Below are 16,074 nucleotides of genomic sequence, written 5' to 3'. Positions count from 1 at the left end.
TCAGAATAATTTTCAGGCATGAGCTTAGATCACCCAGTCATCTCAATAGCTGTCTAGAGAGTTTTGAAAACTGTCCCAATTAAAATCTTATTTTTTTCTTAAAAACTAGAACTAATTCCCTGTAGAATATTTAGGATTGTGACAAATGCTCTGAAATCAAAAGATAGAAAGAATGATAAGGCACTACAACTTTTGAAAATCTGAATTGAGTTTCTGCCGTGTTCCTTAACTCACAAAATGGTGCCCAAGCTATATTTTGATTTGTTCACATTCAATTTTCCAGTAACTTTCTAAGCACTATTTTTTTTAGAGGGAGAATATATCTGCGGAATGGGAGAGAAGCAGATAAATTAATGGAAAAAAATAGCAGATAATTGTCATTACCTGAAAGTACACACACACACACACACACACACCTATTTTAAAAAAATTTCTAAAGCAATAAAGAGAATCAAATTACTACAGAAACAAATTTAGAAATACTAATGCCTACTACTGGGTAGATCTGAATTCTTGGTTTATAATTTTCAGTTTGTTCAACAACCTTCTGTGTTTAAGACAAAATTAACCAGTCTGGCCATAGGTTATGGTCTGCTATTTCTCTAAAGCAATGTACCAGAAAAACAAAGCAGACTTTAACACATTATTTTTCCTAGCACCAGGATAATCTCCAAACATCTTAAGGTGTGAGTTATTGAGAAATGCTGTCCCATTGTGGTGAGAGACTGCTGGGGGAATAGTTGTGTGGGCACAGGGTAGTTCCTGATGCTTTAGTGTTTCCTTGGCACCAAAGAATAAGAAATAACTTATAGTGTAAAACCCTATATAGAAACAAAACACCAACTAATGCTCATTCATTAGTGCAAGTAGTCAAGGAGTATGGGTTTTACTTATTAAAAAACTTCCGCCAGGCATGGTGGCTCATGCCTGTAATTCCAGCACTTTGGGAGGCCAAAGTGGGGGGATCACAAGGTCAGGAGTTTGAGATCAGCCTGGTCAATATGGTGAAACCCCGTCTGTACTAAAAATACAAAGATTAATCAGGCATGGTGGCATGTGCTTCTAGTCCCAGCTACTCAGGAGGCTGAAGCAGGAGAATCGCTTGAACCCGGGAGGCAGAGGTTGCAGTGAGCCCAGATCATGCCACTGCACTTCAGCCTGGGTGATGGAGTGAGACTCCGTCTCAAAAACAAAACAAAACAACAACGTAAAACTTCCATTTAGGCTCTGCTTCTTTCTTTGTGCTTTGTCTTTTGAAATTGGTAAGTTTCTTTCACTGATCTTTCTAGATGTTTACCTCTACTTGTATTGACTATGTAGCCTTATAAACACATAATCTTATAATAGTATGTAACGGGAAGTCATTATGAACACAATAGCTCTCCTTTATTTGCAGTTTTGCTTTCTGAGGTTTCAATTATCCAAGGTCATCTGTGGCCATTCGTGATGCACAGAAAATATGAAATAGAAAATTATAGAAATAAATAATTGATAAGTCTTAAATTGCCCACTGTTCTGAATAGCATGATAAAATCTCACACTGTCAAACTCTGTCCCACCCAGAATGTGACGCATCTCTTTGTCCAGTGTATCCATGCTGTCCAGGCCTCCTGCCCTGCCTGCTCCTTCACCATTTGTTAGCCATCTTGCTTACCAGATCAACTGTCTCAGTATTGCAATGCTTGTGTTCAAGTAACCCTGATTTTACTTTATGATGACTCCAATGCACAGGAGTAGTGATGTGGCATATTGTTATAATTGTTCTATTTTATTATTATTGTTAATTTCTTCATTTTACTTAATTTATAAAGTAAATTTTATCATAGGTCTGTATGCATAGGAAAAAAACAGAATATTGGGTTTGGGACCATCTACAGTTTCAGGCATCCACTGGGGGTCTTAGAATGTCTCCCTTGCGAATAAGGGGAGACTACTGTATGCATCATAGTATATATTAATAGAAATGATACAAACATATGACATTATAGATATATAAGGACAGGATGGCAGGCCACCCTGGCTGGTGCCTCTGATTACTTCTCTCTCCAGCTTCCTGCTGGTTACGATTACACACCAGGGCTTTGACAAATGCAAGATTTCGAATTAAAGCACATCTATGCTCTAGTTTTTTCTCTTTGAGTTTCTTACCTGCATGCATTTTCTATTAGGTGTTAGGTTATGTAACAACTGCTCTCACAGGTTAAGAATCTGATATTAAGTAGGATGAATAAGAATACAGGTGAAACAGACACCCTCCACACACTCAAGCAGGTTTTTGCTTTCAATGGTCGTTAGCCAAGAAAAACTAGAGTGCCTGCTTTCTTTTCTTGTTGTTATTATTCTCATAATTCTTAAATTCAAATGAAATTAAAAATTTCTGGGTTGAAACCAGATTTAAACAAATGATAGTTTGTTTCTGGTTTGCACACAATTAACTTTCTCTCTGAAAGATCCATTTCCTATTCCAAGGTAAAGAATTATAGGAATGTGTATAATTAATTTTAGATGTAGATATTTTAAAACTTTGCAGAAAATTGTAATCATATTAACATAACTCACAAATGAAAAAGGCTTGGTGTTGGAGATCTAGATATTTGCTCCCTCTGTAACAGTCTCTTTCATGTACTTAACTAAAGTAAGCAAACTCACTTTACTACCTCTAGAAGCCTAAAGATATTCTTAGGAATCTCTCAAGGTTATGTTTCTGAAAGCAATACAAGTATAATAGGCTTTATCAATGTAAGGTATTACTGTGTTTGTTACTCTACAATTATTATTAATTACTTACCATGTCCAAAAATAAGTGTGTAACTTCAACCTGCCTGTGCTGAAAGATTAGGGCATATTTGCATTCACTATGAAAATTCTCTTGTGCAACTTTTAATTTTGTCAAATTAGCTGATCTTTTTCTTTACTAACAGAGTCCTCATTAAGTTTTAAATAAAGAATGACAGTATTGCTGCTCACTTTCAAGCCATAGCTTTGACCTTCCAAACCACTTATAAGCTGAACAAGATGTAATATTGAGAATAGAAATTACTTTAGTTGAAAACCTTGAGTATCCCTGCTGGATATCCCCTTGGCTTGTGACCTTTAGCAAATCACTGATTCTCTGTGAGTCAGATTTCCTCTAATCCTACATTGACAATATGTAGCTTATAGAAACAGCTAGAAAACTTAAACTTTTGAGGCATTTTATTTTTAATGATTTATATACATTGTTACTGGAATAGTTATAACTCAGCTTCCCGTAGAAAGTTAATGTAGTCAATCCTTTAACAATAGTAACTGTATAATGTGTATGTAGGAGGGAAATGGAGAAGAGGAGGGATGGGAAATGGCTATTTTATACCATATGTGGGGGAGGCATGAAGAGGAATATCATAAAATCAAATAGCTTAATTTACAATTTTATGTAAAAAAATGGCTATCTGATGTTGGCATACTCTAATCTTTAAAAACATTTTGCAAATCAAGAACTCAAGAGAGAACAAATACTGAGAGTTCTGAGGGATATTCATTAATCATGGAACTAGGACCCCTCCATGGCTGCTAATGTCTTTGTAGAAATACATCTGATCTACCTTTCAAGATTACTGAATAAATATGCAATTATGAAATAGTGTATCACTATTATCATCTTTCTCTCTCTTCCTTCATTTTGTGCAGTAAATGGGAAGTCATTTTGGACCTCTTTTAATTATTTATTTCTTTTTTTGTCTTTAGGAGTTGTACAGATGTTCTGTGCTGTATGATCTTCCTACTGTGTATTATTGGCTACATTGTTTTAGGACTTGTGGGTGAGTAAATACAGGTATTGAAAATATTTAACACTTGCTAATGGAATAACTAAGTCCATGTCACGGTATCAAAAATTAACTATTTTCTTCCAAAAGCCTTCCTATTATTGATTGTTGTCTTTCCTGGAGGAAATGTACATCACCAGGATTTATCGAGTAACAGACAATAAGAAATGAACACGAAACACTCTAGTCAAAGACAAGCCTAAATTACTGAAATAAATACAATTATAAAAAAGAAAGAGAAAATTTTACGGTTTCTTTTTAATCATTTTTACTTTTGAAATTCTATTAAGCAACTAATTATGTTCATGTTGCTGTTTAATAAGAACTAGGGCCTAGATCATTTTAGATAATATTAATATATAACCTTTTCTTTTTATAAGCAAATTTAAAAAGAAGGAACAATTATTAAGGATTTCACCAGATAATTCACTGACATACAAAAAAGTTCTAGTCTCTTTGCCTAAGAGATATCCAGCAAAGAGATATACTTTTATTTACTGTTAGGTTAAAGATTTTTCTATGAAAGTGAAAACAAGAGAAGTATAGAGATTCTTCATTTGGATTTTTTTTTTTGAGATGGTGGCATCTTGCTCTGTCACCAGGCTGGAGTTCAGTGGCGCAACCTCAGCTCACTGCCACCCCCAACTCCCTGGTTCAGGTGATTCTCCTACCTCAGCCTCCTGAGTAGCTGGGATTACAAGCATGCATCACCACACCCAGCTAATTTTTGTATTTTTTTAGTAAAGATGAAGTTTTACCATGTTGGCCAGGATGGTCTTGATCTCCTGACCTCATTATAAACATACCTCAGCCTCCCAAAGTGCCATGATTACAGGTGTGAGCTACTGCTCCTGGCCTATTTGAATTTTTTTTTAAACTACCAAAGGAACCAGTGTGAATATGTTTTGTAAAAAAGATTACACAATTGTATATGAATGGATTAAACATTTTTTCCCCCAGAGACATAGGTTCTGTCCTTTAAATTCTGACTTAGGAAACTTTAATATGTTATTATTAGAGTGAAGATTGTGAAAGTCAGCTATTAGCTAGTACCAATAATTAATGGCATATAGTGAATGACTGTATTAGCAGAAAGAAAGTTATACCCTAACTGGGAAACAATGAAAAATATTTTTCCCTGCTCTTCAGTATTATCTTCCAATAAGAGAAATATGTTGAGAACACCAATTAAAGGTCATTTCCAAAAGATAATCTCAATATTTCTGTGCCAAAACTATACAGAATTGGAGAATTCAAAAAATTAAGACAGGAAAATAGGCGGGGAGAGAAAAATAAAGGAGAATAAACCACAAAACTAATACTCTTCTAAGACTTTCAGACCATTCTTTTGTTATTAAAGTACTTTAACTTCTAAATATTAATGAAGTTGTAGTACAGTATGTAATCTCTAATATAATAAAATAAATTTTCTTGTACAAAATATAGAATTTTAGTTTCTTTCACTTGGGGTCACATATTTCTTTTCTTTTCTTTTTTTTTTTTTTTGAGATGGAGTTTCACTTGTTACCCAGGCTGGAGTGCAATGGCCCAATCTTGGCTCACTGCAACCTCCGCCTCCCGGGTTCAGGCAATTCTCCTGCCTCAGCCTCCTGAGTAGCTGGGATTACAGGCCTGTGCCACCATGCCCAGCTAATTTTTTGTATCTTTCGTAGAGATGGGGTTTCACCATGTTGACCAGGATGGTCTCGATCTCTTTAACCTCGTGATCTACCCGCCTCGGCCTCCCAAAGTGCTGGGATTACAGGCGTGAGCCACCATGTCTGGCTCTAACTTTCATCCATGATCTTTTCATAAAGAAGTGTTTCCAAGGAAGATACCTTTTTTTTTTTAACAAAATCTGCTGAGAGAAATGCCCTTTATGTAGAATATGGCCAGCTAGGGTAACACTTGAATGCAACAGAGACACTTAACATTTGATTGATGAACAGCAGAACCTCTGTTCAAATGGATAAAGTGGAGTCTGGATAGAAGCAATCAAATCTTGAAAGATCAAACTAACCTTTAGGATAATAGCCTTCTTTTGTCCTACTTTGGTCATGGTTACTATTCAATTATTGTACTAACAAGAAAAAAATGGGAATATTTATTATGCAAATTATTCTTTGCTATACTTTTGCTATCATTAAGTATACAAGAATAGCACAATTTTAACATTCAATACATTTTTATGGTCAGGCATGGTGGCAGTGGCTCACGCCTGTAATCCCAGCCCTTCAGGAGGCTGAGGCTGGCTGATTGCTTGAGCTCATGAATTTGGGACCAGCCTGGGCAACATGGTGAAACCTTGTCTCTACAAAAAATACAAAAATTAGCCAGGTGTCATGATGTGCTCCTGTAGTCTCAGCTACTTGGGAGGCTGAGGTGGGAGGATGGCATAAGCCTTAAGGGTGGGTGTTACAGTGAGCCAAGATCACACCACCGCACTCTAGCCTGGGTGACAGAGCCAGACTTTGTCTCAAAAATAAATAGATAAATAAATCGTCCTTATTTTGTTTTCTTTTTAAATGGATTACTCTTTGGGTGATTTAGTTCATTATAGTATTTACTTAGGAAGTGCTTGAAGTTAGGATCCAAAGTTTGTTTGTTTTTTTAACCTTTCCCAGAGTAATTATCTCTATTAGCTGAGAAGGTACGAAGTTAATAAGAAAGTTAATGCAAACAAGACCAGAACTCTGTCACCATGCTGTAAGAAGCCCAAGCTATGTGTAGCAGCTACATGGAGCAGTCCTGGCCAACAGGCTCAGCTGGGCTCCCAGGGATAAATCACACCAGTTGGGTTTTCTGAAGCCCCAGTCAACACTTGACTGTATGAGAGATCCCAAGGGAGAATTAAGCCTTTCCCTAAATTCCTGACACCCAAAATCATGAGCAAAATAAAAAATTGTCATATAAAGCCAGTGAGTTTGTGGGTGCAACAATAGATAAGCACAAAAAAATTTGGTACCTGAAAGTGGGATGCTGACTTCACAAATCTACAATACAGGAAATTCGTTTTGAGACCAGGTGGTGTTCAGAAATCCAGTCGGTTTTGAAGAGGCTGTCGGTGAATTTGGAAGAAAATGAGCAAAATGTGATTGGAAGCAGGAGGGAGGGGCACCTTGCTGTAGTGGTAAAAAAGCTGGCATCACTGTTGCTGTGGTAATGAGGGAAGTTGGAAATGTACATAATGAATTCAATTATCTAGCTAAAGAAATCATCCTTAGGTGAGTAGCTAATCCTCCTGAGCCTTGTCCACACTTGGACCTGACTTAGGTGATGAGATCTAGACCTTAAGCCTGAGCCTGATGAGGTAATTGGATGAAGCTTCTGGGGGATCTTGAGAGAGGAAAAGAAAAGAAAAAAAACTGACTAGAGTGTGGACTATGGTACCCTTAATATATGGCTGCATATTCTTTGTCATTGAGAAGTAGAATCTTACTCTTAGGCCCTGCTTTTAAGCTTAGGACACCAGCCCAGTCTCTTTCTCTTTCTTTTGAGGGTATTTTTATCCTTTTTGTCCAGCAAACCTAGTTCAGGGTCAATCTGATCTATCCTAAATTAAAATCTCAGGGAGAAAAGTTTGAGGTCTTATCTCTTCCTTCTCTTAAAGCAAATTGGTCTTCCTCTATTCCAACAAACATGAGGAAGAAAGAAAGCATATTTTCACAACTAGGAGAAGTCACTTGTGACCTTTTGAAGAACCAAGATAATTCCAAGATGACTTTTTCATTTTGTCCATACAAAGAAGTAGTGAACAGTTTCTCTTACTAATAAACACTTAAATATACATTTTAATTTAATTTTTTAGCTTTATGAGGTAGGATTGACAAATTTAAAAAAGTATATATTTAAGGTGTACAACCTGGTATTTTACTATATGTATATCCTTGTGTAATGATCTCCACAGTCAGGCTAACATATGTATCACCTGACTTAGTTACCGCTCTTTGTCAGGGGGTGTGAGTTTGGAAATAACACTTAAGATATATTCTCTTAGCAAATTTCAAGAATACAATGCATTACTAACTATAGTTAATGCTGTAAATCAGAGCTCTAGAACTTCTTCATCTTAAAACTAAAAGTTCATATCCTTTATCTCCTAATTTCTCCCCAGATCTTGGCAACTACCATTCTACTCTGCTTCTATGAGTTGGAATATTTAAGATTATCATATAAAGGGGATCATGCAATATTTTTCTTCTATGGCTGGTTTATTTCACTTAGCATAATGTCCTCTGGGTTCATCCATGTTGTCACAACTGGGCAGGATTTCCTTCTTTTTTAAGGCTTAAAAATATTCAATTTTGTGTGTATATGTGTATGTATGTACACACACACACACACACACACACCCACACACACACAGAGTATAATTTCTTTATTCTACTATTGATAGATACTTAAATTGATTCCAAATCTTGGCTATTGTGAATAATGCTGCAGTGAACATGGGAGTACAGATAACTCTTCAATATACTGAGTTCAAATCTTTTGGGCAAATACCCAGATTTGGGACTGCTGGGTTAGATGGTAATTCTATTTTTAATTTTTTAAGTAACCTCCATGCTGTTGTTCATAATGGCTATATTAATTTATATTCCTACTTACAGTATGCAAGAGTTCCCTTTTTTCTCCACACCTCCTCAATACTTATCTCTTGTCTCTTTTATAATAGCCATCTGTACCTCACTAGACATCCTGTTGTTCTAATTTGGGAGCTTGGTGGTGTGACCACAATATTCACTGCAAGAGGAAATTGGCAATTGGGGATGACTATAACAGGAAATTACATTGTGCTGTTAATCTACTTTGGAACTAAAGTGAGCCTATCAGAACACAGCTTGGAAGCATTGTTTTAGTCAAGTAAAATCATATCTCCCAATTGAAAAGTAAGAATTTTTAAAAATTCCAGTTCTATTGATTTTTATATTATTCTAGTAAACTTTTCTTAATGAAAAATTTATCCATATATTTATAACCAGAATCAGTATTAAATGTCCTTTTGCATTCTTTACAAATATATGTTTACAAATTAAGTTACAAACCTATACTTCCTTTTATTTTGGAAGTCTTCATTTTAAAAAGGAAGCATTTAATTTTCACTATTACTTGGGCAGATTTTTTAGTATTGAGTGAGTTTTTTTACTGTTTGCTTTATTTTGTTGAATGCATGCGTTCTAGATGATTTTAAGTGGAGTATTGTTATCATGAGAGGGACTGAATTGGTTTCAAGGACATGACCCTAAACTCACCATTGGATGGAAGAGGCCACCCGTGAAAAGATAAACAACATTTTTCTTATCTAAGCAACAGGATACAGGGCTGCTTTTAAAAATGTTTCTATAGCAGCAATGTCATCAACACAGATTTTCAAATTCGGTATCATGTGTCCTATTATCTGCTTCATTGCATTTGTAAATTGCTTGTGTTAAAAAGCCATAAGCACAATTTGGCAGGCCTGTTCCTCACATATTAAAACAGTTAAAATGTACCTTTAAGGGATACAAAGTAATGATTTGAAAGCCAACATTCCCAACCAGCAAGTGTGTAGGGAATGCCTTTCCTGCCCCAAACAGATTTGCAGTTAATTTTTAAGTGTCAGTGCAAGCAGTTGGTCTAATCACATTTTCTCCTTGACAGAAGGCTTTTAAGTGGCTGCAACTTCTGACTCAACCCTAGAGCACAACAAGAACATGCTTTGCAAATGTTTGAAAATGAGAGACAATGTTAGATAATAATGCTGGCTCCTGGTACTTAGGAAACATGCATTTCCTGATATAAGTGAAAGGATAATTTGCCTAAATAAATTTTTCACCATCTCTTACCAATCTTTGGTTATCTGCTATGAATTTCGCTAATAGAATTCTTTTGCAAATCATTTCTCTTCTCTCTTCTCTTTCTCTTTTATACACACAGACACACATGTGCACATGCACAAACGTGAGTCAGGTTCACTTAAAGTGGTGTTTTAAAGTTATTCTAAAGCAATGAGATAATGAAGAAAAAAGATGATTGAGCCAAATGTGTATTGGTTTTATCCACCAACATAACCCAGGTGGTTTAATTCTAGAGCCTGTGCTCTTGAACACTGTAGTATACTGCATTTTATTTAATAAAGACAATGAATGAGGATTAAGTAATGAAGGTTACTGAGAGAGGGGGCAGACCGGAACCCCATGAGTCTCATCCAATGCTTTTCCCTCCCTCCTTTCCCTCCCACCTCTTTTAATTCCACACTGAGTTAGGTTTAAAACAGCACGGTGGCTCATGCCTGTAATCCCAGCACTTTGGGAGGCCGAGGCGGGTGGATCACGAGGTCAAGAGATCAAGACCATCCTGGTCAACATGGTGAAACCCTGTCTCTACTAAAAATACAAAAAATTAGCTGGGCAGAGTGGTGCGTGCCTGTAATCCCAGCTACTCAGGAGGCTGAGGCAGGAGAATTGCCTGAACCCAGGAGGCGGAGATTGCCGTGAGCCGAGATCGTGCCATTGCACTCCAGCCTGGGTAACAAGAGCAAAACTCCATCTCAAAAAACAAACAAACAAACAAAAAAAAACAGCGAGTATCCAAGAACACTGTGGGGATAAATGAAAGGCAGGTATTCTTCTGCAGTCAAAGATCATCAATCTATTATCTTCAGTCTTGCCCCTCTGAGACTGATATGGGTTACTTTGCTGCAGTGTCATTGTTAATTTTCAGTAATTAAAAAATTAGCCTCTATTATGTACAGACTAAAAAGGGGAGTGAGTTCTTTATCATAATCCACACCTAAGTAGTTGGTTTTCTTTCCTTCAGTTTATGCTTGAACTATGGAGTAAATAAAATTATTTTAGGGAATGTTTCATTATTTGGCCAGAAAAACCTCAAAGGATTTCACGGGTCTCTCAAAAAGTGTTTTTTTTACTAGTAGATGTTAATGAGTATTAAGTGTAACATTTTCAGATATAATACATCAATTATATAATACAAATTGCATCAATTTTTTGGAACCCTGAGAGCTGCTTCATATAAAGTAAAAAGATGTGGCCAATTACAAAACCACAGTTAAGCAAGTAAAGACCAAGACCAGAAACACTGAATAGGTGGTGGCCTCGACCTCTTCCAAGAAAATTTGAATAAAAAGACAAGGACCTACCAGAACAGAACCTCTACCATGGAATTCACAGCTGACACTGACATCTAAAAAAATCTCCCTGTAGTTCATTATAGAAAATCCTAAGATGTTACCTCTCCATCCATATCTGAAACTACACTTCATGCTGCTTTCTGTGTAAGCACCATACTGGTCTCCTTTCTGGCCTCAGTACCCATCACACGACCACCCCTCACAGGTCCTTTATCCATGTTGTTTGTGTACTGGAAGCTCTTGGGCCTCTTTTCATTTTTGAGGTCTCAGCTCCTGCATCTTTTCTTCAGAGACATCATCCCTGACCCCCCTCATTTGATCATTTGCCTTTAAGAATCATGCTTTTCATGCCACATATTGCTCCTTTGTAGCACTTGTCAGAATTGGAATTTTATATTTGTGCAGTTAATTCATTAAAATCTATTTCTCCCAACAGACTGTAGGCTTTGGGAGAGCAAGGGCCCATTATATTCCCAGGGTCTAGCTTGGTGCTGACAATGAGGAGGGACTCAAAAAATATTTGTAGAATGAATGAATAAGGAAATTATTTGTACAATGAATGAAGGAAAAAAACCGTAAACTCCTGTCCTTATTATTTCACCTACTTCCTTACCAAAAAAATAAAAACAAAAACCTGTCTGCTAATGTCAATTAAAATCTTAAATAAAATATTGAATAGTGGTGGTCTAACATCTATTTAGAATAATCAGGAAAAATAAGTATATTAAAGTAATCAGCAAAAAGTAAAATGCTAAAAAACAAACACAAAAAAACAGGTGTTATAAGAAGCCTACTTTCATTTCTTGGTAATTTGGCTGTTTTCTGCAGTCTTCAATTCTGTGTCTACTTTTTACAAATCTGTTTTAAGGATATGCTTTGTCCCATCTTTTACATCCTACTCTCCTTCCAATTCATAGACTTTGAAATTTAGGTGTGTCTTCCTTCTTTTTACTGTTGCTGTTTCATGTGGCAGTGAATTCTGATTAAAGAAAGTCTGAAAACCTTGTATAGTTTTTAAATGAAGTGCTGAATGTCTTGCTGTATATATCTGAAGTCCCACTCTTGAATAGGCTGATCACTTGTTTGGAATATGGGATGGGCATTTTTCATTTTCCCCTCCAAATCTATTTCTTATTCTCCTCATCCTGTTCTGTCCCCTGGGAAGCTGGCATTTATGGGTTACACCAAATGGCTCTCTTGTCCTCTGCTTCTAATTTGGTGAGACTGGAGAGTAGGAGTATGAGTTTGTAGAATTTCTTCCTCTGGCTCTCTTGCTAATGAGTCATAAGAGGTTGGCTCTCTACCTAAGGTTTCTGCTCCTGTCAGTGCTGTCAGTGAGCCCTCTCCGTTTAGCTTCTCCTCCTGGATTTGGGTTACTCTTCCTGTGCCTCTTCAGGCCTAGGGTGGAAATGGCTCCCTATTGGTGCCAATCTCTGGGTTCTACATAAACTCCTGCTTATTTCTCTTTACTCTATTCATAGCTTTATAAATATTTCCTTTATTTAACTCTATTCAGGCCTCATAAAGTATCTTGCTCTCCAACAAGTATTTTAGACCCAGTGGCATACTGTTTGTACCGTAGCCTGGATTATCTGAAAAGTATTTTATTTCTCTGAGCTCTACTCAAATCTGGCAACTAGTCTTGCACCCCTTTTAGTTGCAGAAAATGTAAGCTGCGGTAACTTATCTTTCACTTTGGAGAAGATGTAACTACTGAATCCCTCAGAAACTTTACTGAGGTGGAATACCCCTGTATTGTCATGCGATTTTTCTTCTACTCATTAGCACACATGTGTCTTTATAAGGTGTCAAGATTATATGCTAACCACTGTTCCCCAGGTCTTATCAGCATGATGCTATGAATGTAAGGAATCTGTGTGGTATCCTGTGGAGTAAGGTTATTACAAAAACCCTGTCAACTAAATTGTGGCAAAGAGCTAGAAGGTTTCATATAGCCTTGAGGGCTAATGAAAAAGTGAAGATGCAGTACTACCCTAGCCAGGTAAAAGCAAATGCCCCTAACGTTATCTACTTATTAGAAAAAGGAGAAAGCATTTGTTAGATCCGTTGCTGCAGCCAAGGTGACAGAGGCTGCTTTTATTTGTTCTAGCATTGAGACTACAACTTCAAGAGCAACTGAAATTGAGGCCATGACTTGGTTGAACTTGAGAGAATATACTGACAATCTTCAGAACCTATCTTCCCTCTGCACTGCCAATCAGCATCATATATACTTTCCTTAGGAAGAATGTGTTAAGAAATAGTATTATACTAAATATGAGATATATTCATCTCTATATTTGTAGAGTTTATGTGTGCCTATATCATTTATTCAATGAATGACTGACTGAATAAATAGAAATGTGACAATTGACAATTCAGTGTGAATGAATGAAAGGGAGTTTGATCATATTCTAGACTGGAATTTAAATATAAAGCTTTTCATGTTTACTTTAAGAACTAAGGTAAATAAATATCAGATACTGTGTAATAGTTTAGGCCTTAAGGAATATTTTAAATCAAATTTAGGGTCCATGTGTTAAATCATACAGTAAGGACTGAAAAATACAAAATCCTAGAAAGCATAGGTATAAGCTTAACACATAATAAATTAAAAAGGTGTATTTTCTAATTATTATGAATATTTAATTTGAAAACAGAAGAGGGTGAAACTATTTCCTTCAAGCATAAAAGTTTGTTTAGGGCTTGCTGCTGCAGGCTCTGCAAGACAGCTGAAAACCTTTGAAGACAAAGGACATAATCTCTTGGAAGCTCCACGGTCCTGCCCAGCTCCTGAGAAACCTGAATACTTATCCACGCAATCCTAGGGGAAACTTATATCCTTCCTATACTACCAGAACTGATGCATGTTTACGGTTGCTTGATTCGCAAATGCAAAAATATGGTGTATAAGTCCACTCTCACATTGCTAATAGAAACATACCTGAGACTGGGTAATTTATAAGGGAAAGAAAAATTGACTCACAGTTCGGCATGGCAGGGGAGGCCTCAGGAAACTTATAATCATGGTGGAAGGGGAAGCAAGCACATTCTTCCTCACATGATGGCATGAAGAAGTACAGAGCAAAGCAGGGAAAAGCCCCTTATAAAACTGTTATATCTCATGATCTGTATGGTTCACTTGCTGTTCACTATCACAAGAACGGCAGAGGGGAACTGCATCCATGATCTAGTGACTTTCCATGAGGTTCCTCCCACAACACATAGGGATTACATTCAATTATAATTCAAGATGAGATTTTGGTAGGAACACAGAGCCAGACCATATTATTTTACCCCAGCCCCTCCCAAATCTTATGTGCTTCTCACTTTCAAAATACAATTATGCCTTTTAAACAGTTCCTTAAAGTCTTAACAAATTTCAACATAAACCCAAAAGTCCAAGTCCAAAGTCTCATATGAGACAAAGCAAGTTCCTTCTGCCTGTGAGCCTGTAAAATCAAAAGCAAGTTAGTTACTTCCTAGATAAAATGGGGATAGAGGCATTGGGTAAATACACCCATTCCAAATGTAAGAAATTGGCCAAAACAAAGGGGCTATAGGTCCCATGCAAGTCTGAAATCCAATAGGGCAGTCATTAAACCTTAAAGTTTCAAAAGTATGATCTCCTTTGATTCTATGTCTCACATCCAGGTCATGCTGATGCAAGAGTTGGGCTTCCATGGTCTTGGGAAGTTCAACACCTATGATTTGGCAGGGTAGAGCCACCTTCTCAGCAGTTTCCACTGGTTGGTATTGAGTGTCTGTGCCTTTTCTAGTTGCATTATGCAAGCTGTTAGTGGACCTACCATTCTGGGATTTGGAGGATGGTGGGCCTCTTCTCATAGTTCCACTATTTGTGGGGATTCTGACTTCATATTTCCCTTCTGCACTGCCCTAGCAGGCATTCTCTATGAAGGTTCCACACCTGAAGCAAACTTCCGCCTGGACATCCAGGCATTTCCATATATCCTCTGAAATCTAGATGAAGGGTCCCAAACCTGAATTCGTGTCTTCTGTGTACCCACAGGACCAACACCGTATGGAAGCTGCCAAGGCTTGGGACTTTAACCTTATGTAGCAATGGCCTGAGCTATACTCTACCCCCTTTTAGCCATAGGTGGAGTGGCTAGGATGCAGGGCACCAAGTCCTTAGTCTGAACACAGCAGGGAAGGCCCTGGACCCAGCCCAGAAAATCATTTTCCCTCTTACAGTTTGAGCATGAGATCAGAGGGTCTGCCTTGAAGGTCTTTGACATGCCCTGGAGACATTTTCCCCATTATCTTGGTGATTAACATCTGGCTGCTCGATACTTAGGCAAATTACTGCAGCAGGCTTGAGTTTCTCCCCAGAAAAAGAGTTTTTCTTTTCGATTGCATTGTCAGGCTGTAAATTTTCCAAACTTTTGTGCTTCGCATCCTCTTGAAACGTTTGCTGCTTAGCAATTTCTTCCATCAGATACCCTAAATCCTTTCTCTCAAGTTCAAAGTTCCCCACAGATCTCTAGGGCAGGGGCAAAATGCTAAAGCGTAGCAAAAGACATCTTGCTCCAGTTCCCAAGAAGTTCCTCATCTCCATCTGAGATCATCTCAGCTTGGACTTTATTGTCAATATCACTACCAGCATTTCGGTCAAAGCCATTCAACAAATCTCTAAGTAGTTCCAAATTTTCCCACATCTACCTGTCTTCTGAGCCCTCCAAGTCTCTAGGAAGTTCCAAACTGCCCTACATTTTTCTGTCTTCTTCTGAACCCTCCAAACTATTCCAACCTCTGCCTATTACACAGTGCCAAAGTCACTTTCACATTTTTGGGTATCTTTATAGCAGCACCCCACTCCTGGTGCCAGTTTACTGTATTATTCTGTTCTCTGCTGCTAAAAAGACCACACCCAAAACTGGGTAATTTATAAAGGAAAGAGGCTTAATTGATTCACAGTTCAGCATCGCTGGGCAGGTCTCAGGAAATTTACAATCACAGCAGAAGGAGAAAGATGTGTTCATCTTTCTTCACATGGAGGCAGGAAGGAGACATGCAGAGTGAAGCAGGGAAAAGTCCCTTATAAAACCATCAGATCTCATGAGAACTCACTCACTGTCATGAGAACAGCATGGTGAAACTGCCCCCGTGATCTCATCA

General features: G+C 37.4%; 1 protein-coding gene across 19 annotated transcripts in view; it reads left to right on the top strand.

Moving 5' to 3' along the window:
- Positions 1 to 16,074, top strand: part of SLC44A5 (solute carrier family 44 member 5) — a 466,490-nt gene that overhangs the window by 361,156 nt on the left and 89,260 nt on the right. For 16 of the 19 annotated variants that reach the window (XM_078332262.1, XM_035251898.3, XM_035251906.3 and 13 more), the window contains one exon: positions 3,727 to 3,800. Coding sequence is in view for 14 of the 19 variants with exons in the window: in XM_035251898.3 (XP_035107789.1) it covers positions 3,727 to 3,800 (74 nt within the window). In the remaining 5 variants the exon portion in view is untranslated. Of the gene's footprint in view, positions 1 to 3,726; positions 3,815 to 8,382; positions 8,696 to 16,074 lie in introns of those variants that run through there. The other 3 variants (XM_078332264.1, XM_078332261.1, XM_078332263.1) reach the window with 2 other exon arrangements.

Source organism: Callithrix jacchus, chromosome 7 (assembly GCF_049354715.1).
Source record: "Callithrix jacchus isolate 240 chromosome 7, calJac240_pri, whole genome shotgun sequence".
Lineage (NCBI taxonomy): Eukaryota > Metazoa > Chordata > Mammalia > Primates > Cebidae > Callithrix > Callithrix jacchus.
The sequence above is the reverse complement of the archived record's forward strand: the minus strand, read 5'-3'. Positions and strand labels throughout refer to the sequence as shown.